General features: G+C 34.4%; 1 protein-coding gene across 1 annotated transcript in view; it reads left to right on the forward strand.

The window, feature by feature from the left end:
• Positions 1-24,904, forward strand: part of LOC141290563 (agrin-like) — a 154,789-nt gene that overhangs the window by 53,947 nt on the left and 75,938 nt on the right. Inside the window, exons 4-6 of the mRNA XM_073822683.1 lie at positions 11,516-11,737; positions 19,025-19,225; positions 20,908-21,108. Of these exons, the coding sequence (XP_073678784.1) occupies positions 11,516-11,737; positions 19,025-19,225; positions 20,908-21,108 (624 nt within the window). The remainder of the gene's footprint in view (positions 1-11,515; positions 11,738-19,024; positions 19,226-20,907; positions 21,109-24,904) is intronic.

Consider the following 24,904-nt stretch of genomic DNA (forward strand, 5'->3'; position numbering starts at 1 on the left):
GTGACAAAAGCAAAAAGATACTAGATAGGGTTGGGTGATTATATTGAATATTCATATGTTTGCAGGGTTTTTGCTGTCGATGTAACATTGAGCAGCGTTGTGATGAATGTGCTTTTTATTTCATCATTAGGTTCATGAAGAGCATGTCATTAGAAGATTGGAAGTCTCCATATGGCATTTTTCATGCAAAAAAGAGAGAAATTGTTATATTGTTGCACATAATGAGAATACTTAAAGAGATAGTTCACCCAAAAATGAAAATTGGATGTTTATTTGCTTACCCCCAGGGCATCCAAGATGTAGGTGACTTTGTTTCTTTAGTAAAACACAAACAAAGATTTTTAACTCAAACCGTTGCAGTCTGTCAGTCATATAATGGCAATCAATGGGCATCAAATCTTTCAGAGTAAAAAAAAAACATACACAGACAAAACCAAATTAAACCCTGCGACTCATGATGATATATTGAGGTATAAGACACAAAACGAATCATTATTTACCTCTGATCCACCGCAACGTTCAACTATATTGAGCACGTTCACAACAGCCGGCGTTTTAAATAATGATATAAATACTGTTCAGTTTCTTGCACAGACCGATCGTTTTGTGTCTTAACACCTCAATGTATCGTCACGAGCCACAGGGTTTCATTTGGCTTTGTCTGTGTATGTTTTTTTACTCTCAAAGATTTTATGCCCATTGGCTGCCATTATATGACTGACAGACTGCAACGCTTTGAGTTAAAAATCTTTGTTTGTGTTCTACTGAAGAAACAAAGTCACCTACATCTATCCTGAATGCCCTGGGGGTAAGCAAATAAACATACAATTTTCATTTTTGGGTGAACTATATAGGAATAATGTCTGAAATTAAACACCCAGGTCACAAAAGACCCAAAGTATGTATGTTTATTTATTTCAATACAGTCTATTCAGTCTATTTCATGGTGTTATACAGTAGAATATTACTGTGGTATTATCATAATGATAGTGTGTACTGTTTCTGCTAGCCTACATTATGTCCTGTGCTTGTTTTCACACAAAACTTGTGTTATATCCACTGGGAATATGTTTTCTAGGTTTCAGTGGTTGAGCGAATGCTATCCAGGTACACAACAGCACAATACATTTAACAAGCTATTTCCGTCCTTCACAGCCTCCTTTTCGTTTACATCGAATTAAATACAGTGTCTGCTCTGACTGAAGTCTACGAGACCTTGAATGATGATCTTTGTGCATTATCATGGCTCAGCTCAATCCAATGTAATTTCAGAACTCCATAACTCGGTGGGTGTGCCGGCCGTAATGGACTCCTAATGATAAGGAAAGAAAGCAGGCCGTTTCTCTAAGCAGAGCAAGATGGATCCTGCAAATGAAGCTGAATACACAGCTGTCATTATAGTCCGGAGGATGTTTCATAGCTTGTGTGAAGTGAACAGACCCTCAGAATATACCAGCTTTCTGTCTTTGCCTGCCTGTCTCTCTGTTCCCATGGCAGTAACTCATAAAGACTAACAATGGGCTCAGACTTACTGACAATGTCATTGAGCAAGAGCTCCATGAAAAGAGGTGCCTGGGAATCGGCGCCCCAGGTGACAACGCACTCTGATTAATATTTATCATTTGCATATTTATTTGATTAGCATCTCTTGCTGAAAACGGCATAAGCTTTGATTTTTATTTTTTTCCTAATTTTGGAAAAAAAGAAACAATAACAAGTTAAGCACCCATTGAACTTTGGAGGGCCTAGTGAGATGTGCGTAATGAATCCAATTAGACGAGTAGATTGAAGAGCCCGGGTAGCGTGATTATAATTAGCGTGAACCTTTGCACCTCGCTGTGTGAGGAAGGGTTGTATCTGGGTCGCTGTTGTAAGTTGGAAAGCCCTCGCCGGTTTCTGTTCTGTGTGTTTGTTAGGAGGCTCTTTGTAGAGCATGCTTCTGTAATGCACGTCTGCCTTCCCCCTCGTTTTCCCTCATTCCCTCATCCTCCTCTGCTTCCCTTTCTTCTTTGTTCAGAGTGTGCTATGTGCAGTGCTTGTCTTAACGTCTGCCTGTGTGACGCCCTTCTGCTGAAGGGATCCATGGATCCGTCTCGCTCTGTGCTCAGTTTTCAGGCTTCTGTGTCATTCAGAACTGAATTATGAATGACTTCAAAATTCCAGCTCAATTCCTGAATTTGAATTGAGGTAGCAAACTGGGTGCGGAATTCTCATTTGATTTTTAAAGAAATAGTCAAAATTAAACGAAATTCTTTTTTTTTTTTTCAGTATTATGCATAAACATATAGAATAATAATCATCATTTTTATTATTATTAATAACATTTTAACATTAATAACATATATATGATTCATAATAACTATATATATTATATAAATATTTAATATTTATAATTCTTTAGGTAATAAATAGTATGTATTCAATACTTAATTGTTCATTTTTATTATTGTTCTTAACATTTTGATTTTACAGTTAACAGTTTGATTAAATTGTATATATAATAACTATATATTATATAAATATTTAATATTTATAATTCTTTAGTTAATAAATAGTATGTATTCAATACTTTATTATTGTTCTTAACATTTAGTTTGATTAAATTGTACATATATCATTATATATTATATATATTAGTGTATGTATATATATATATATATATTAGTGGTGGGCATAGATTAATTTTTTTAATCTAGATTAATCTAGATTAAATCTTGAAATTAATCTAGATTAATCTAGATTAAAATGGCTAATTTGAATTCTTCTGAAAGCATTCAGAATATGTGTGCTACCCAAATAATGACTAAAAGTAAGTCTTTGAGAACGGGTTTCTCAAGCCAGGTGGCGCATTAGACCAGGCGCTCATCTCCTGTTTCCAAAATGCATTACAAACTGCTTGACAATTGCATTTAAAGCACAATTAACTATACAAACTTGTGTAACCAAGTACTTCTGCGCAAAAGGCTGTACGACGTGCGCGTTCCAGTAAAATATACAGGCGCGCGGGTATGGATAGCCTATCTGCGTGCATCTTCCAATAAACTGCGTTGCTTTTAGAAGCGTCAATTCAGTTGTTGCATATAGTATAATGTCTTTATTTCGGGATTATCAAAGTAAATTATAACTCAAACTTGAGATTTTACTGGGCCACAGCAGATTTTCACTGGGGCACGTGCCCCAGTAAAAAGGGTCTAGCAACGCACGCACCTGCCCTGAAGCGGCTTCATAGCTGCATCCATGTCTGCGCGTCTCATTTGATGTGGTAATTTCACAGAAGTTGAAGACTCGTTCTCGCCCCCTACATTGCAATTCAACTAGATATACGTCATCCGCGCTAAAATATCAAAGTGAAAGTCATCATATCTTGCGTAGTTTAGACCCAGCTCCCAACCCAACTTTGAGAATAGATTAACGGCGATATTTTTTTTATCGCGCGATATGAGTCTCACGTTAACGCAGCACGTTAACGCCGATAACGGCCCACCACTAATATATATATATATATATATATATATATATCATTATTTATAATTATTTTTTAATAAATATTATGTATAGAATGCTTAATTGTTATTTTTAATAATAATTATTATTAATATTTTGTTTGATTAAATTGTACATATATAATCTATATACATATTTATTTAATAATAATAACAACAATTATATATATATATATATATATATACATATACATATATATGATTTATAGTAATTTTGTTAATAAATATTATGTATTAAATGCTTGATTGTTTTTTAATGATAATAATAATAATAATAATTATATATATGTATAGATATATACGATTTATAGTAAATGTAAATATAATATAAATATTTATAATTCTTTTGTTAATAAATAGTATGTATTAAATGCTTAATTGTTATTTTTTTATTTAATAATAATATTATATATATATATATATATATATAATATAAATATTTTATATTTATAATTATATATATATATATATATATATACAATTTATAGTAAATATAAATATTATAAGTATTTAATATTTATAATTATTTTGTTAATAAATGGTATGTATTAAATGCTTAATTGTTATTTTTTTATTTAATTATTATTATTAACATTTTGTTTGATTAAATAGTACATATATATATATATATGATATAATATATTATATAAATATTTTATATTGATAATTTTGTTTATAAATAATGCGTAGTAGCTGCCTAATTGTTCTTTTTTTTCTGTATATTTTATTTATTTATTTTTAATAACTTTTTAATTGTATGGGCCATGGTGGCAGCGCAAATTTATAATATTTATAAATCTAATTAGAATTTTATACATTTAGATATACTTTATCCTAATATTAATAATAAATCATTATAAATATAATTAGTAGTTATTAATTTTTTTTATATTAAGAATTAGTCAATTATTATCTATTTTAGTGATGGTTTGTTTGTTAAATTTCTTTAAATTGCAATTAAGAATTTCACTTCCTGTCATTCCATTTCAAATTTCAATTCAAATTCATTGCGATGCGGCCAGTTCAATTCAAGTTCACTTTCATAAATTGAAAGCCAATGTGTCCAACATTATCCAGCGAGCTAATATTTTGTGCGGTTTACTTTGTCCTCCTTCTCTTTGTCTCTTGTCCTCTCTCATCCGCTCCTTGCTTGTCCAGTTTCACGGTGTCTCACCTCATCCGTTTCCTCCCTTGCGGTGCGGGGAGGGCAACGGAATTAGTTCCTTGGTTAAATTCTTAATGCGTGGGGAGAAAGTTTCTACGCCCTTGAAGCCATTGTTTGGTGATAAGTACTCCTTCAGAAACCAAACACCGCCTCTGGGGGGATTTCTGCTTGTGTCATGCTAATATTTTCTCCTCTCTCTTTTCCTTGCACCTTCTCCTACACGCTTATAAATGTTTCCCCTCAAGCCGAAGAGAAAGGTAAAGGAAAGGAACGAAAGAAAGAGAGGGGGGGGGGGGGTTCTCGTCGTCGCTTCAGATATGAAAGTGAGACACGCACAGCCTGCCGAAACTCACAAACCCTTCTCATTTTGGCAAGATGCGAGGGAGCGGAGCAGTGGAGGAGACGCTCGTGTGACTGTTTGTATCACGATTCGCACACGCCCTGTAATCCCGATACGAGGGCTGGATATCTCCATATGCATGAGCGTGCATACAGCAGATCGTAGGAATAATTCTTTGTGCTAAACTCAACCTTGCGCCAAAGCCGAGCTGAAGAAGCTTACCGGACCCCCCGAAGTGTGTGTTGGCTGACTGTCTGCATTCTGACAGCCCATCTCAAAGAAATCTTTATTGGCTCAAGAGACCTGCTCTTTAAATAGCGCATAACGGTGGTGAGATTGTGAGTGGGAGGGTCCCTTGGGTGGGCGACGTGTCAGGATAAATCATGTAGGGAAGCCGTCACAATAGGAGTATCTCGCACTATGAGCTAATAGTCCTCATGTTTCGGTGGCAAGAGTAATTAAACGCTACGAAATACGAAATTGCAGTGTGGATGTAGAGCAGGAGGCGGAGCTACATTGCACATATTATATAACACCACGGGGGTCGGAGGTGCACAGAGATTCTCAGGCCTGATCGCGGCAATTACCCAGCTCTTCCGAGTCCTGCTATTTCTTCACGCCTTCTCATTATTAGACCCGCTTTTCCACACACAGGCTCCTAATTAACGTCCTTCACCACTTTTCAACGTTTTTACTTACGCAGCTTTCCGTTCTTTTACATACGTTAACTCTGAAAAAACTTCAAATGCGCTCGTTTCCAAGCGCGTCGCGTCCCAGCGGCAGTCCCGTCGAGGCATATGGCTGTCATCCAGCGTACAGCTGGAGTCCTTGAAGACTGGCACCGCAGCACAGGCCTCGGGGATGGCAGCCCACTATTTCAAAGAGGCTCCGAAAAGGGCTCATTTTTTACTGAGAGAATATGCAAGCCATCTCAATAACCAAAGCCAGGCTGCTTTTTTTTTATGAAGTATGTAATCGTGGCTGCATGTAACATTATTTCTCAGAGAACTCTCTCTTCCTTGACTTATTAAATCTGCGAGATTTTTTTCCCTTTTCCCCTGGAGACGAAAAACTGAAAATGAGAAACTGAACAAGTGAACGTTTCTTTTCATATCTACTTCTTCGTATTCCCTTTTTTAATTTTTTTTTTAAAGGAGGGCGATTCTTTCATCTTTGTAAGGAAACAAAGGGTGGCTTGGGACAAAGCATTATCGAAGGCTGCGGTTGGGGTTTTAGGATCCGTGCTTTGGGAAACGGGTCATTGAAGCGTTTTGAAGGCCATGAGGGCTTTACTGATGAGCCTGATCTCGTCGTCCTCCAGCCGGGCGCTTAGAAGGCACAGATGGAGAGGCGCTGAGAGAGAAGATCTGGAGGAAAAACCCGCTTTCAAGGCCTGCGAAATTAGGCAGCGATCCACTGTTTACACAGTTACGTGCCAGTTCAAGACGTATTTTAAGCTCTCGCTCTCAGCAGAGAAATCAATAGCCGGAAACGTTCTCTTAGAGGAGCTTCTACTGTAGGACACTTTTAGATTGGCATGGGAACACAGCGGTTGGGAAAGTAACCTGCTTACTTCCCACTTCTGTTTTGATTTTCATTGGCTTAGACGAGCAGTCGCATGTGTGGGTTTGAAAGCGACATGTGTGTGGCACCGCTTGATTTCTGTCATGAAAAACATGCTTTGGAGTACTAATCGTGGTCTTTTGATGCACGCTGTGCTTCATGTGTGTTTGATATGCGCTTCACCCAGGTTGCCGCCTTCAGATGTGAGGCGGGATTATAGGTGAGCGCCAGGAAGAGGTTAGAGAAGGGTTACGCTCAAATCTTTTCCTCCAGTCTCTTGCGGTTCACTAAAGCCCTGAGACTCAGGGACTAAGTCATATTTAAAGATATAGTTCATTCAAAATGAAAGTTCTGTCAATAATTACTCACCCTCATGTCGTTCCAACCCTGTAAGACCTTTGTTTATCTTCAGAACACAAATTAAGATATTTTTGATTAAATCCAAAAGCTTTCTGACTCTGAATAGACAGCAATGTAACTACCACATTCAAGGTCCAGAAATGCAGTAAGGACATTGTTAAAATAGTCCATGTGATGTTATTGGCTCAGCCTTAATTTTACGAAGCTATGAAAATACTTGTGCGTTAAGAATGTGAGTACGCATACTGTTTTTTCTTGGAACGACATGAGGGTGAGTAATTAAGACAAAATTTTCATTTTTGGGTGAACTAAATCTTTAGGGACAGACTAAGTCTTAGCTCTGTGTGCTAGTGCTAAACCTAATGCCCTGTTGAAAAACAACAGCATATGCTGGTTAGGTAGGTTTTGATGCTGGGATGCTGGTTTTAGCTGGTTTGTGCTGGTGCTTTGCTGGTTTATGCTGGTCCTTGGCTGGTGTATGCTGGTCCTTAAACCAGCATCCCAGCATCTAAACCTACCTAACCAGCATATGCTGTTTTTTCAACAGGGTGAGCTGTGTTCTGTCTACAAAGTCAGCTACCTTCTTAACTGCCACGAAATCTTGTTAGAAACCAGTTTAGAACATTGTATGTAGTGTGTGCACAACAACAGAAGCGCTAAACAACAATTTCAGTACAGTTCGATGTTAGCATGCTGCTAAAACTAAGCATAAAATTGATTAGCAGCTTACAAATTTACAGCAAAATTTTGTATTGATATTTTTCAGTATTGACTGAAAATGAAGTTCATTATCAACATTTTATTGTCAACATCACCATTATGAATTCATTTTATTCTTACTGATCTTGCCTCCGAAACTTTCGACCATCAAAAAAAAAAAAAATTCGGATCAGACTCGTTTTCCGCATTTTCACATCCGTTGGAAGCATTTTGATAGGAAAGGATGACGAATATGAAAATTCTGACTCTTCTGACTCAAAATTTCTGTGCAGTGACCTTTACTCTATTACTCTTTATTAATAATACAAATCGTAACAATAATAATTAAAAATACAATTTTTGGTCAAATTATGCAGCCTTACAAACATCCCTTATGAAAATCAACCATGGTTTTACTATATATAAAACCAAAAAACCCATGGTTACTATAGTTAAACCATGGTAACAAATTAACCATGGTTTTGCTACACTAACCATGGTATTTGTGGTAAAACTGTGGTTATACAAATTGTAGTCAATATGCCAAAAAACGTGGTTACTACACTTTTACTATAATAAAACCGTGGTTAATTTTTGTAAGGAAAGCTTAGCAAGCCTGACCTTTTTTGTTTGTTTGAATTGCATTTTAAATCACAATTTTTAATTAGAAAAATCGGTAACACCTTACAATAAGGTTCAGTAGTTAATTTTAGTTAACAGGAACTAACAATGAACAATGCTTTTACAGCATTTATTAATTTTAGTTCACGTTAATTTCAACATTTACTAATGCCTTATTAAAATCAAACATAAATTGTGCTTGTTAAAATTAGTTAATGCACTGTGAATTAACATGAACTAACAATGAATGACTGTATGTTCATTAACTAACATTAACAAAGATTAATAAATACTGTAAAAATGCGTTGTTCATTGTTAAATCATGTTAATACATAAACTATGATTAACTAATGGAACCTTCCTTAATGTAACCTAACAAAGTGTTGCCAATAAATCATAATTAGATTTTTTTTCCCCAAAATCATATTGCCCCAACTAGTGTTTTTTAAATGCTGTCTCTTTAAGCAGCTCAATGTGTTTTGGAAAACAGCAAATCTCTTTCACCTTCAAGAAGCTCGGAATGACGTTAATTTTTTTTCTCATTATTTTGTCCTTATTTGTCCGTATCATATTGGAAAAGCAAGTTATTTTTACAGAGAGAGACGTATTTGATTTATCTGAAGGCGGTATGATAGCTGTTTGTTTGCGATATTAAATGTATCTGAGTGTCTGTAATATTATTTGGAAACGATAGCATCTAATCTAGGAATAAATTACTGTGCTGACAGCACTGCATGTAGGGGGCACACACAAACACACACACACGTTCCTAAACCAAACACTGAAGATGGAGGGGTTCTCATTTGTATGTACACACATGTCCAAAGACACGCTAACAAACAAACAGTCGAAAACATGTAATCTTAGACACACACTCACATACGCCGACCAGCATGCACCTGCAAACATTTGCCGTCACCCTGTCATTTTACCTCTCACACAATACAGAGTGAGCCTGAAGGGCTGCCCTTTATTTTGACATGTCTTTAATCTTAGCGTGAAAGTGCAAACACATCACGTTTACTCCTCGAGCATTTCTCAACCCTCAGCTATGAAGCCCAAGCATACAAATGCGCAGCATGTTGTGCATTTGTTTATAAAACCAGCTCAAATTATGTCAATAATTACTCATTCTCATGCCAAATCCGTATGACTTTGAGTAGAACACTAAAGTTGTTTTCAGCATAAGCTATCAAACTCCATTGTATGGAAAAGAGCAGCGTGAACATTTTGCTTAACATCTGCTGTTGTTTTATACACAAGAAAGAACATCCGGTTTGGAATGAAATGAGAGTCATTGCTTTTACAGAATCTCCCCTAGAATCCTCCTCCATCCTTTTTGTGCATTAATTTATCACCTGTTTTTTATATAACCCCCTCCTGATTGGGCGAAATGACTCCTTATTTTGTGACGAAAGTTTCTCCTCTAGAGAACGTTGAGCTGTGCTGGTTCACCGCTGACCCACTTCTTCTTTCTCATTCTGTTCGTTCTCTTTCCCTCTGTGTTTGCATCAGAAACAGGGCTTGTGCTCGGTCCCACTGTCCCTCGGCCCTCTGTCTACTAACTGCAGCAGTTAATGAACTTACTGTGGAACTACTGTGGCACCACTGAGAGTCCCAGCTACTCTCTTTCATGTTCATATTTCATATCTGTGCTGTAGCTCAGCGCTCTGAATTATTAACTAGAGCTCTCCCTTTTCTGGGATGATGCTTTGTGTTTTACTTGTCTGTTTTTTTTTTTTTTTTTTTTTGTGCCTTCTGTCCGTAGTTGAGAGAGGCTTGGTTAGTGATGCATGAAATGAGATGTGAGTAGTTAGTGTTCTGATTGGATGCTCTAATGGGCTGCATGTTTACAGCTGCAAAGTCAGAGTGCAGATCTGTTTAGCAAGCAGTTCTAGAACATTTTCTCAGACCATCAGGTGTTATTGGACAGAAAACGTTGTCTTTTGTGTCTAAAATTTTAAAAGAGAATCAACTGCTTCTACTAAATCATAGGTCACATACCCACTGCAGTGGTTATGGGTGTTAAAACCACATTTAAATCGGGAATGAATTAAGGCTTATTTTACCCATAAATTAAACATTTCAGGATCTGGAGTGACTCCAGTTCTCCGTTCACACACTGTACAATAATTTAAAGAGTTAGTTCACCCAAAATGAAAATCTCACATTAATTACTCACACCTTTGTTTGTCTTTGGAATTAAGATATTTTTGATGAAATCTGAGAGCTTTCTGACCTTTCATAGACAGCAATGCAACTACCACATTCAAGGCCCAGAATGGTAGTAAAGACATGGTTAAAATAGTCTATGTGGCATCAGTAGTTCAACTTTAATTTTATGAAGCTGCAAGAATACTTTTTTGTGCATATCTGGGTTCTACGTCAGAATGCCTGCTACTGCATCAGTAGCGCCAAACTTGTGTCGTGGTATTCTTGTGAATTAGTGTCGAAGACTGCCACTGAAGAGAAGAAATCATTGAATAAAGTTATTTTTGTTTTCTTCTAACACAAAAAGTATTCTCGTAGCTTCATAAAATTATGGTGGAACCACTGATATCATATGGACTATTTTATAGATGTCCTTACTACTTTTTTTGGGCCTTAAACATGTCAGTTGCATTGCTGTCTATGCAGGGTCAAAAAGCTCTCGGATTTTATAAAAAAAAAAAACTTCATTAGTTTTTCCAAAGATGTAAGGTCTTACGGGTTTGGAACGTCATGAAGGTGAGTAAGTAATGACAGAATTTTCATTTTTGGGTGAACTATTCCTTTAAATTATTGTACCACATGTGAACAGAAAACTGAAGTCACTCCAGATCCTGCAATATTTGAAATAGATCTAATCATAGCAACTGTTTGGTGTTTCACAGATGTAAAAGAAGAATCATATTTCATATGCACCCTGCAGTGGATATGGGTGTGAAAACCGCATTTAAACGCGAGAGTGAATCCTTAAATTATTGTACCGTGTGTGAATGCAAAACCGAAGTCACTCCAGATCCTGAAATGTTTAATATAGCAGCATTTTGCTGTCTCACAGGTGTAAATGTGGAACATGGATGTTGACAATTTAAGTGTTGGATTCGGCTGTCACTCCTAATATTCAAAACACAGTGTGTAGCAAATAATGATTGAGCACTGAGAAGTGGAGTGACATCTGGATTTAGCTTTAGATTTTACCTTTACTCTTTCCCCTCCTCCTTGTCTTTTCCGTCTACAGCTAAGTAGAATGATAACTTTTTTCTCTGCTTTTTGGGGCAGATCTTAACCTGGAGAGCCCCTGCCTGAAGAAGACCTGCGAATTTGGAGCTGTGTGCGTGGTTAAGAACAGCGAGCCTGTGTGCGAATGCTCAGACGCATGTCCGCAGGACCAGGACCCTGTTTGCGGCAGTGACGGGCACACTTACAGCAGCTCATGCCAAATGAAGGCCATGGGATGTGCCCTTCAGAAACAGATACAGATGCAGCACAAAGGACCATGTGGTGAGTCCACACACACTCACACACACACACGCATTGATGCCACTCACTCCCTCACTGCCTTTCATCCCCGTCCACCCCCTGCACTTAAGCACTCCACCGATATTTCGAGAGAGGACTGTAATTTTCCTCCTCCGCAACCTTTTTTTGAAACGATGCACTTAAGTTAGAATTAAAGAGGGCAGTATCCTTCACAGTAATTGTTTGCGTGAGTCATGGGTTTTTTGTATGGCTTTTGTAAGCGCGCTCCAGATAAGTCTGCAGAGAGGCCTGCTCGCCCTCCGAACAAACGCATGTTTATGTGTGTTCTTCACAAAAGGCTTGTAAATCATTTTCGATGGCTGTCTTTGTGCTTGGGAGGGGAATATTAAAAGGACTTATTCTGCTAAACTTGGAGCCCTTTGTAAAGCCTGTGCCTTTCACTGGCGGCTTAAGTTCAGAGAGAATGAGGTAGAGCTATTGTGTCAACAGAAGAGTCATGTGTTTGGACTTCACACATGCGTCTGTATTGGCTGTGCCTTCAGTAAAGAGTTCGAATTGGATGCCGGGGGGTCATTTGGTAGCGGTATAGGATTCATCTCAGATCGCTACAGGCCACGGTTGCCCTTTATTGCAGTGCTGCCTATCATGCTATATATGTTGCCAGATAGACATATGAGAGTGATATCTCTCTCCTCACAGGCTTCTGGAACATCAGCTTAACTACCCACAGAGATTTAACCCACAGACACAGGTTCAGTTGGGGCCAAACAAGTCTGGTTTTCATGCATATGTGGTGAAATCTTAAAACTGATGATTCAGGACTAGAAATAGAGCATTTTAGAAATGCTTGAGCTTGACAGATTTGTTTTGGAACGGCAGGCTTGATGTTCTGTGTGTAGAAGCTAATAATAGGCTTCCCATAATCTTAGAAAACCAGTAAATAAAATATTATAAAAAATTTTGAAATTTGCAAAAAACAAATAGTTCACCGAAAAATGTTATCACCAATCCTGTATGATTTTTGGAAGAAAATACACGTTTTCATTATAATGAAATTAAATTCTGAACATTTGAACCATTATTCACCAAAAAAATTCTGAAAACATCTATTCTACACTGAAAAAAGTTTGACTTTTTTACTCAGGTATTTATAGTATTTTACAATTAATGACAAAAGGCAAGTAACCCATTGAATTAAAGTTGAAATTAAAGTTGCCTTTTTTTATTTTTATTTTTTTTAAAGTTTGATGTTTTCACTAAGAAATTGGTAGTATTTCACGATTAATGACAAAAGGCAAATAACACATTGAATTAAAGTTGAATTTTTTTGAGTAGAAAGATTGAAACAGTATTTTCTTGTAAAAGATACACAGGTGAACTCAGATCCTTTTTATTATATTAAAATTAGGTAATAATAGGCTTTCTACAATCATAGAAAACCTGTAAATAAAATATTTTATTTTATTTAAAATTTACAAGATAAAAAAAAAACAAATACAAATGGTATAAAGAAGTAATAATATTAAAAAATATATAAAATATAAATTTAGCATTAATTTTTAGAATTAATTTTGCAGATAAAATAATTTACTTTTTAATTATATAGACTCAATATTTATAATTATATACAATAAATTATGGAAAATCCAAAAATATATTTAAAATATGTAATTAGAAAGTAATTCTTTAAATGTTTATCTATCTATCTATCTATCTATCTATCTATCTATCTATCTATCTATCTATCTATCTATCTATCTATCTATCTATCTATCTATCTATCTATCTATCCAATTTGTATTTGTATTTATTTATTTATTAAAACTTTCCTGTTAATATGCTAAACTGTAACATTTGTGAGACTGGTTTAGACCTGCTAGATCATGTTGGACAAGCAATTTCGAGATGATAGACCATCTTTGACCAGCTATGGTATCCCATAAACAAGCTCAACCAACTTGAACAGTTTTGACCTGATTTTGTCCAGCTGGAAATAATCATTGTAGTTAGAAAAAAATCCAGCCATTACAGCATCACAGCAATGTTGATGGGTCCGGCCCCTCGCTGGAGCAGGTGTCAATGGAAAGGGGCAATAAAAAGCGGCTGCAAACAGCTAACCATACAGAAGGAAATGATGTTCATTTAGTGCTGTGTACACAGCCACACTCTCCACCACAAGTGAATTCTATTATTATCACCGTTAATTATCCGGGCCCATTCAGACCACAGCCTCTGCCCCACTAAGACCCCAGCTGTGTTTGTGTGCATTTGTTCATGAAAGCTTGTATGTGGGTCGCTGTCGGTAGCAATGCACCCACATGAGTGGGTGTATGATGTGCTCGTGGCCAAATTTCATTTCATTTTCTTCGCTCCGCATAGAGGGGGGACTCATAAATGCCCTTATCTTTATAGTTCAGGTGCAGTCTGATAGAGATATGACTGACGTTGTTTATTATTCTGATTTTTTCCCTCACATTTGAGTGGCGGCTGACCTTGTCGCGCAGCTACAGGAAAGCATGCCGTTGTAATGGAGTATTTGATATCTGCCCCTCTGAGAACCAATACGTATACGTTTATATGCAAGGAAATGAAAGAACAGCCAACGAGTCAGCAGCAAATAAGCACTTTTTACTGGTGATTGAAATGTTACTGGCCACAGTTGGGGAATATAGGTTACCTGCAAGACACTGAGCTGGAAGCAGAAGAAAAATCATCAGGCTGTGGAAGGAGTGAGAGGGTAGTAAATAAAAACTAGGAGGAGATGGAGCAGACTAATAGAGCCGGTGCCCTTGCCCAAGCACCAATCGCCAGGGAATTTTTACGGCTGTTCACAAAAAATGCTGTTCTGTAGCTGACATTAACAATGTTCCTTTCTTTCTCTGAGCAAAAGAGAGTGGTTTACCACTTACCTTTAGAGGAATAGTTCACCCAAAAATGAAACTTTTGTCATCACCAAACCTGCATGACTTGATTTTTTTTTTTTTTTTTTTTTTTGGAGGAAAATCCACTTTTTCATTGTAATGAAATTGGATTCTGAACATTTGAACCATTATTCACCGGAAAAGTAACAATTTTTACTCAGAAATTGATAGTATTTCACAATTAATGACAAAAAGCAAGTAACGCATTGAATTAAAGTTGAACATTTGAAGTAGAAAGACTAATAGTCTTGTAAAACACACTCCAGTAATCTCCGAATCTCTTACTTTTTTGTTTTTTTATTTGAAGACAATCCACTTTTTCATTAGAATTGAACTGAGTTCTGAGCATTTGCACTATTATCCACCATTCTGAAGTTCTGAAAACATCCGTTCTGGTTTTCCTAGACTAAAAAAGTTTGATGTAGAAATAATTTTCTCTCAGGAATTTGATAGTATTTCACAATTAATGACAAAAAGCAAGTAAAGCATTAAATTAAAGTTGACTTTTTAAAGTAGAAAGACTGAAATATTGTTTTTTTTTTTTCATTATAATTTAATTGAGTTCAATTGAGTTCTGAGCATTTGAACTATTATTCACCATAAAAGGTGTGAAAACATCCGTTCTGATTTTCCTACACTAAAAAAGTTTGATGTAAAATTGGTAGTATTTCACAATTAATGACAAAAAGCAAGTAAATTGAATTAAAGTTGAACTTTTAAAGTAGAAAGACTGACATAGTGTTTTCTTGTAAAATACACTCCAGTATTCTCTGAATCTCTTACTTTTTTTTGTTTGTTTTTGAAGACAATCCATTTTTTCAATTATAATTGAATTGAGTTTTGAGCATTTGAACTATTATTTACCAAAAAAGTTCAGAAAACATCTGTTATGGCTTTCAGTAGAAAGACTGAAACAGTGTCTTTTTCCAAAACATACTTCAATAATCTATGAATCTCTCTTTCTCTCCATCTTTTTTTTTTTTTTTTTGTTAAAGTAAATCCACTTTTTTATTATAATGGATTTGGATTCTGAACATTTGAACCATTATTCACTGAAGAAGTTCTGAAAACATCTATTCTAGCTTTTCAAAACTGAAAAAAAGTTTAATGTAGAAACAATTTTCACTCAGAAATTGGTAGTATTTCACAATTAATGACAAAAAGCAAGTAACACATTGACTTAAAGTTGAAATTTTAAAGCAAAAAGACTGAAATAGTATTTTCTTGTAAAACACACTCCAATAATCTCGGAATCTCTCTAATTCTGAACATTTTTGAACCAATATTCACTGAAAATGTTCAGAAAACAGCCTTTCTGGCTTTCCTACAGTGAAAAAGTTTGATGTAGAAACAATATTTCACTATGAATGACAAAAGGCAAGTGACACATTGAGGTTTTGAGCTTCAACTGCTTCAACTGTAGGTTTCTTGAAGCATCTTGGAGACATGTGGAGCACTGACTGTTGTCAGCTTCCTTGTGCAAGCTAAAAAATCTCACTGGATTATTATAATTAATAGTAAAATGAATGTTTGGAAATGTAAACTGATATTTCCTACTGACACACTACAGCAAAAGATAAAAACAATGGACTTAAAACCATTTTTAAAACTTTTGAACAGTACTGTATATACAGAAGTACAGAAGTGATTAATTCAAAGTGAATGATTCATTCGTAAATCAGGTTCATTCAGTTCTCAATGACTTAAATTTCATGCCTTTTTCAACAAAAAGCTGCCGTGTGAAGACTTATATATTTGACACCCTGGTACAAACCTTTTTTTATACCTTTATGATAGTTTTGTTGTGCTTTTGTGGTCTTTTTGAAGCTCGAAAGCTCTAGTCTCCATTCATTGTAACAGCATACAAAAGAGAGATACATTATTCAAAATTTTCTTTGTGCTTCGTATAAGAAGAAAGAGCGTCACGCATTTTTCGAATGAGTAAATGATGGCACAATTTTCATTTCTGGGCCTGAATGGACAGGATTTCTTCTTGTTTCTCAAAAGGCTAAACTCTGCCCTAAAGACCTCTGTCTGTACTCATATCTCGGGTCCAGCTCTGTATGCTGGATCGCTGTTTATATGTAACAGACTGCCGTATCTATTGCGCTCCCATCCGCCAAGGCTGTGAAAGCATGGAAACATGTTGCAACTGATAAAGAAATGCCTTTATCACACGTGCCGATAAAGGAGAATACCAGCAGCCATGAGAATGTGATTTATCGGCCTGCATTGGACTGTCACAACGAAGCGCTCTTGGGCAGCCGCTGGGCAGCATGCTGCAGCTGCTTTTAATAAGACGGCCGAGCGCGCTCCCTGAGGTTGACTGAGAGCCGCTCCTGAGCGGAGGTGAGGTCACTTTATTAATGTGCAATAAACAGGTTGGTAGAAGAGAGACGAGAGATTTATGCATGAGGACCTCTCTCCATTAACACTAAATCAGGTGCTGTTATTACCCTAGCACTAATTGAATGTGATAGCAGTTGCTCTAATGCAATCCCCCAGGTGTAATTGTCATCGGCCATGCTCCCTCCCTCGCTCTCTCCCAGTTGGAACCACATTTTGTTTTACTGATTAACTGGGCTTTCGGTAATCAGAGCAAGATATCCGAGAACTAGGGATGCCAATTTAACACGTTAACTGTGACTAATTAAAAAAAACCACACACACTAAAACCCGTAATCACACTCTCTGACCTGTATATAAATTGTGTAATAAGGAAATAAATAGTGCTAGAACAATTTTATATCTTCAGTTAATAATTGAATTACATGATATGGCAGTTAATATCATGAATTAACCACATCGTGAATTAATTGTGTATCATATTAATGATATTTTATATTTTTCATAATTATTATAAATAAATATTATTAATACTTTATTAATATATAATATATAAAAAATAATATGTATAATTTAAACTTAATATAATATAATTAATGTAAATATAAATAAAAAATATAATTTAATGTAATTTAATATTTATTAAATTAAATATACATTAATATACATCAATTTACTAATATATACATATATATATATATATATAAAAATGCAATTATTATATGTATAATAATAGTGTTTAATAATAATTGAACTATGTATATATATATATATATATATATATATATATATATATATAGTACTAGAACAATTTTATTATTTTTCATATTAATAATAAATTTTAATTATTCATTTTGTATGTAATACTTTATTAATATATAACATATCTTATTTTTTATAATGTAATATAATTGTATAGAAATCTAAATAAATAAAAAAATCTAAAAATAGTATAATTTAATGTAATGTAATATTATATAAAAATTTATATATACATTTAGATGTATTTACATTTTTTATATTTATCTTAAATTAAAAATGTATTATGTATGGGAAATAATATCATCAGTTAACAACAAAAAATATTTTTTTAATTAATGTAATATGTAATATAATGTTACAGAACTCTAAATTTAAAAAAAAATCTAAAAAGAAAAATAGTATAGTATTTAATGTAATTTAATTTTAATTTAATTTAAATTTAAATTTAAAATAATATATAACTAATAATAATAAATATATAACTACTGTTTTATATATATATATATATATATATATATATATATATATATATATATATAATAAACTACTTTACTTACTTTATTTTAAATACACACAGTGTATATTTAATAAATTGTTTTATATTACTAATAAGTATTTTGAATTATTAATTTTGTATGTAATACTTTATTAATATATATCTTTCATTTTTCAAAAATAAATGTAATATGTAATATAATTGTATAGAAATCTAAATAAATAAATAAAATCTAAATAAAAATAGTATAATTTAATGTAATTAAATAAAAAATAAATTTAATATTATAATGTATTTCTTATATAAATATAATAAAGTTATATATACACCGTATATTTTATTAAATATTTTTAATTTAATTAATTATTTTTAATATGTTTAATTGACTATAATAATTATTCTATATATAATTAATGGTAAAATCAATTAGCAACTAATTGCAAATTAAGAATAATATATAATAAGCTGCTTTGCATAAAATAGCTTAATTTGAGAGCTTTTCTCTGTAAATATTGACGTGGTTAATTAAACGCAATGTCATGTCAAAGGGCCTGTAACTGTGTTGATGGCTCAACATCAGTTAAAATGGATGACATTATAAGATGCTCTACTGTGCCTGCATGTAAACAGCAGCATTGCTCCCATCTGCACGACGGAGGGATGCTTTAGCCTGACTTTGCAGAGAGATTTTAATAAAGCGGACAGGCGGCGGGGCAGCTGAGGCTGATCCTATTGAGCGATGGTGTGAATCTGTAGCACGCTGACGTCACATTTTCTTTTCAGCAGATGAGTCCTGCACCAACTGCTCATTTGGCGCGATCTGCGATGCTCAGACCGGTCGGTGCGTGTGCCCCAAAGGGTGTTTGGAAACACGGCAGCCCGTGTGCGGCAGCGACGGGATGACGTATGACAATGAGTGCAAGCTGAACGTGGAAGCCTGCACTAAGCAGCTGGAGCTCAGAGTGGTGGCCCATGGAGAATGCAGTGAGTACAGAAAAACAACAATCAGTTCATCCATCGCCTTCATACATGGTCACTCATCAGTCTGCGTTTGCTGCAAAAAAAAATCATTTTCTGGAGTATTTTTGTTTTGGTTTATGGTAAAAGTTAACTTAATTTACAATATTGTGTGAGGTATTACTTTTTTTGTGATGTACAGTTGAGGTCAAAAGTTTACATACACCTTGCAGAATCTGCAAAATGTTAATTATTTTACCAAAATAAGAAGGATCATAAAAAAATGCATGTTATTTTTTTATTTATTACTGACCTGAATAAGATATTTAACATGAAAGACGTTTGCATATAGTTATATATGAGTCCCCTGTTTGTCCTGAACAGTTAAACTGCTTGCTGTTCTTCAAAAAAATCCTTCAGGTCCCACAAATTTGTTGGTTTTTCAGCATTTGTGTGTATTTAAACCCTTTCCAACAATGACTGTATGATTTTTAGATCTATCTTTTTACACTAAGGACAACTGAGGGACACATATGCAACTATAACAGAAGGTTCAAACACTTCCTAATGGAACACGATGCATTAAGAGCCGGGGGTGAAAACTTTCAGAATATCAGGGTAAATTTAACTTATTTTGTGTTCTGGGAAAGATCTAAGTATGTTCTGTAGCTTCTAAAGGGCAGTGTGAAATTATATATATATATATATATATATATATATATATATATATATAATTTAGGCAAAATAAGACACATTTACACATCTTCATTTTGTTCAAAAGTTTACATCCCTGGCTCTTAATACATTGTTTTTCTATCTAAAGCATCAGTGAGCATTTGAACTTTCTGTAGTAGTTGCATATGAGTCTCTCAGTTGCCCTCAGTGTGAAAAGATGCATCTCAAAATCATTCACTTATTGTTAGAAAGGGTTCAAATACACAATAATGCTGAAAAACCAAAGAATTTGTGGGACCTGAAGGATTTTTCAGAGGAACAGCAGGCAGTTTTCAGGACAAACAAGGGACTCGTAAACAACTATCAGTAAACAAAAAGATTAAAAAAAAAATACACAGCTGTGGATCATTCAGGTAACAACACTGTATTAAAAATCAGGTGTGTGTAAACTTTTGAACAGGGTCTTTTTTATAAATTCAGCTATTATTTTCTTGTGTGGACTATATGTAAACATATTTTATGTGAAATGTCTTATTCGGGTCAGTACTAAATAAAAAACAACATGCAGTTTGTACAATCCCTCTTAATTTGGCAAAATAATTCACATTTTGCAGATTTTGTAAACTTTTAACCTCAACTGTATTTTTTAATTAAGGTTATCTGTTTTGTTTATGCATTTAGTAAGAAAAAATAAACTAATGTTCTCTAAAAAAAATCTTAATATCTTGTGCAGTTTAAGTCAAATGATGTTTTGTTTTGTTTTTAAAATTGTTGAGATAAGTGGTACTAGAAAACAAGACAAAATACTGATTAAGAAAATGTTTTGCAGTGCAGTTTTCTTGTCAAAACACAAGAAACTGTTTTCGCCCTCTTTCCAAATCATGTTATGCATGCTACATGATTTTACACTGTGGTTTTTTGCGTAGCAGAATCCCATGTGAATGCGTTTGGAGTTTCAAGAGGACGTGTGAACCTGTTTATCGCATCTCTTTGTGTCTCAACTACCCTGTCCTGTGATTTGTGCGTGTGATCAGAAACCTGTGGCAGCACTGTGTGTAGCTGGGGAGCGCGGTGCGTGCAGAACAAGTGTGAGTGTCAGCAGTGCACGGGTCAGCTGGAGAAACCCGTGTGCGGCAGCGACGGCATCACCTACAACAATGACTGTGAGCTGCGGCTGGCCTCCTGCGAGAAACAGAAGAAGATTGAGGTGGCCAAACCTGGCTTCTGCGATGAAGGTGGGTTTCTGTGTTCATGTATGTGATAAGATAAGTGAGGAGCTGAACTCCCTGTTATTTGCTGATTTTCACAGCTGCACTCGGGGCTAGCCAAGTTAATGCATTCACTCCAAACAGTTTATTGCGGCCAATTTAACCTCCTTGCATCGACTGCACTTAGTGACCCGTCATATCTGAAGCATGAAATGCAGGCATCAGTATGCACCTTGTGTTCTCTGTCTTTTCGCCGTAGGTCCCTGTTGTGTCAGTGTTGGAGATGCGGTTTTATTCTGATTTTCATGCAGTTATAGACCGTACCATGCTTTCTAGTTGAGTTATTCGTTCATATTTAAAGGGATAGTTCACCCAAAAATGAAAATTCTGTCATTAATTACTCACCCTCAACTTGTAAGACCTTTGTTCATCTGTGGAACACAAATTAAGATATTTTTGATTAAATCTGAAAGCTTTCAGACCCTGCATAGATAGCAACACAACTAACACGTTCAAGACCCAGAAAGGTAGTAAGGACTATAATTTTATAAAGCTACGAGAATACTTTTTGTTTGCAAAGAAAACAAAAATAACAACATTATATTCATTATGGTACTCTCACTCTATTCTTGTTTTCGTCTACTGAAGCGCACGTGACATTTATTGTGTTTTCAGCCATATATGAGTACATGAATACATCAACAAAATCTCTAGAACTTTAGAGAAAAACCATTCTTATACCATATACAAACAAAAATGTAAAGGCAGCAACCCGACAAAATAAAAGTTTGGTTTAACTTGACAGAAATATTACTTAATGTAATGATAGTAATACTACTACTAATACAAATATATTTAAGGAATATTTACCAGGAAAAAATATTTACCAGCATTTATTTACAAGAAAATTGTAAATACACAAGACAAAAATAATAATAATAATATAATTCTTTATAAATTCTAATTAATCTTTATAAATTAATTAGACATGCTTTCGATTCTTAAAATTTAATTAAACCATTAAAATGAAATGCAGAAAATTAATAGAAAACAGAATTTGATCAAACTAAACTGAATTTGAGAAACATAATAAAACGTATTTTATAGGGCCCTAAAATGGAATTTATGTTACATTTTTAAGAATTTGCTTTACGTTTCATGATTCCAATTAATTATACATGCTTTTTGAATAATATTTTTTTAATGTAACCATTAAAATAGAGCCTAGAAAAATTTATAATGGAAAAAACGGAATACAGAAAAATTCTAATGAATTTGGAAAAAATAAAACTGAAAAAAAAATATTTCATAGGGCCCTATTTTTATTTTATTTGTGTCTTTGTTTTATTGTAGTTGTCCTTTAGTTTGTTACTTGCATCTATGTTCTTATTATTAATAGCAAAGATAAAAATCGTCTATCTATTATTCATTTTATTTCATTCATTATTCATTTACTTTACCTGTCGTTCTATGTTTTTGTTGTACTGTTGTACTATTGGTTCAGTAGTAGTATCGAGATTTTTAGTCAGGTATCATATCGCACTCAAAATTTTGGTATTGTGACAACAGTAGTTCTTACTGCCTTTCTGGGCCTTGAATGTGTCAGTTGCTGTCTATGCAAGGTCAAAAAGCTCTTGGATTTCATCCAAAATATCCTTTTTCCTATTTGTGTTCTGTAGATGAACAAAGGTCGGGTTTGACGGGTTTGGAACAACATAAAGTTGAGTAATTAATGACAGAATTTTCATTTCTGAGTGAAATATCCCTTCAAATATTCTCTGGAAAAATAGCTTTATACTAGAAACGTTTCTTTTTTTGATCTAAGGTCTGAAAGTGTAGTCAAGGTATATATCCACAGTACATGTCTGCTATTTAGATATACAGTATAATAAACTGTAATATACCCTACCGCTTCTCTGTATAGTCCTGATGTAATATCTCACTTATGTCATTCCCAGCAGGCTGTTCGGCAGTTAACGAAAAAAAAATCACATTTTTCCCCCTCTAAGTCTCATCAGACCTTTCTTTCCAGCTCTGTAAGCTGTGGAGGAGTTGCTGTTAAAGGCTGCAGGGATTTGGGTCCGGTCAATAGATCCTGCCCAGAGGCCAGTGACACCTGCTTTGTCAATTTATTCTCTAGACTAGTGATGCAACACCACAGTGGCTAAAACCCATCGCCTGGCAGGTCTTTGTATGTGGAAGAACAGTGAATGGAGTACTAACTTGAGCTGTTTTGTCTGTCTTCCATTTAGCTTTCAAACACCGCACTCCATTTGTGTGATGGTTGTTATGATTTTGCGGTTGTGGGCAGAAAATACAGTGTCAAACTAAAACATTTTCTCCGAGGGGCCAAAGGGGCTGTTTATTTACACAGAGATGGTTTATTCATTTGTTTAGGCCTGGCTTCAATACGCATGTTCATTAGTCATAAGAAAGAAATGGCAGTGTTCTCTCACTCTTTTATTTGGAGGTAATGAAAAATGACAGTGTTCTCTGCGTCTGGCCGTAGCGGTGAATTTATCACCTGTTTAATTTCACACTCTGCTAGTCTGAAGTCAGCCTCATTGTAGACACAGACAAAGCGATATGAGAGAACCGAGCATCACCTTGGGGCCTCGGCCCGCTTTTAATTGAATATACGTTTACTAAATAGGATTATGCATTGGAAATAGCAACATAATAGCGTATAAAGCATCAGTACACGCTTCGGATCACCCACAGGAAGAGAGTTTGGGAGAGGGCAAACAGGAGAGAGTGTGCAGTCATCCGTTACACACAAGTATCTTCTCATAAAGAACTTCTGCAGGCTGTCAGGATGCCCTATTGCTCTTTATGTTGGCAGCATTACGATTACTCTAAGCTACTGTCCAGGTCTTTCAGCAATACTCATCTACAGGAGACAAATCACAAGTAAACAGAAACAACCAACTAGGGCTGGGATTTATAGCTTAAAAACAAAGTCTTTATATATGGGTATTAAGATTTTAAAGTGTTTATTTAGAAGAAAAAAAACAAGCCATTGTAGCCGACTGAATTAGTAATATTATTATTTAATTGTTCAAATAATTCTAGAGCACAGTAAATATTTAGTAAATATATCAACATGCCAATAAAATATGTGAATATCTAATTAAAATTATGTAGGCATGTTTTCCACAGTGTTTCTCAAAAATGAACACACAAAAAGAATATTTTTATATTTTCATAATTTTCCCCCACTATAACAATACATAGTAATACGTAATAACAGTGTTTATCGAGAAAAAACAACAACAACATAAAATTAATAAATAAAACATGAATATGTGAGAGATTTCCTTGAACATTTCTGTGTGCTGATGTATTGTTGAATCAGTTTTGAATTTAATATTTTATATTTTGTATTCATAACAATACATAGTAATAATAAGCTATATTTATCTACATATATGTAAAAATAAAGCTTTAACATTTCTGAGTGCTGATGAATTATTGAATTAGTTTTTAATTAAATATTTAACCCCCAACCATCCCAAAAAATAACAATATATAGCAATAATAAGCAGTATTTATCTATATATATATTTAAAATAAAACACTAATATGTGAGATATGTTCGTGAACATTTCTAAATGCATATGAATTTTTGAATCAGTTTTGAATCAAATATTTAATTTTTTTAAAATAAATTTTCCCCAATATAACAGTACATAGTAATAATAAGCTATATTTAATAACTAAGTATATTTAAAAATAATACATTAATGTGTTTTGGATTTAATATATATATATATATATATATATATATAAAATTATATTTTTCCCTCAATATAACAATACATAG

The sequence above is a fragment of the Garra rufa genome, chromosome 18 (assembly GCF_049309525.1).
Source record: "Garra rufa chromosome 18, GarRuf1.0, whole genome shotgun sequence".
NCBI classification, from domain to species: domain Eukaryota; kingdom Metazoa; phylum Chordata; class Actinopteri; order Cypriniformes; family Cyprinidae; genus Garra; species Garra rufa.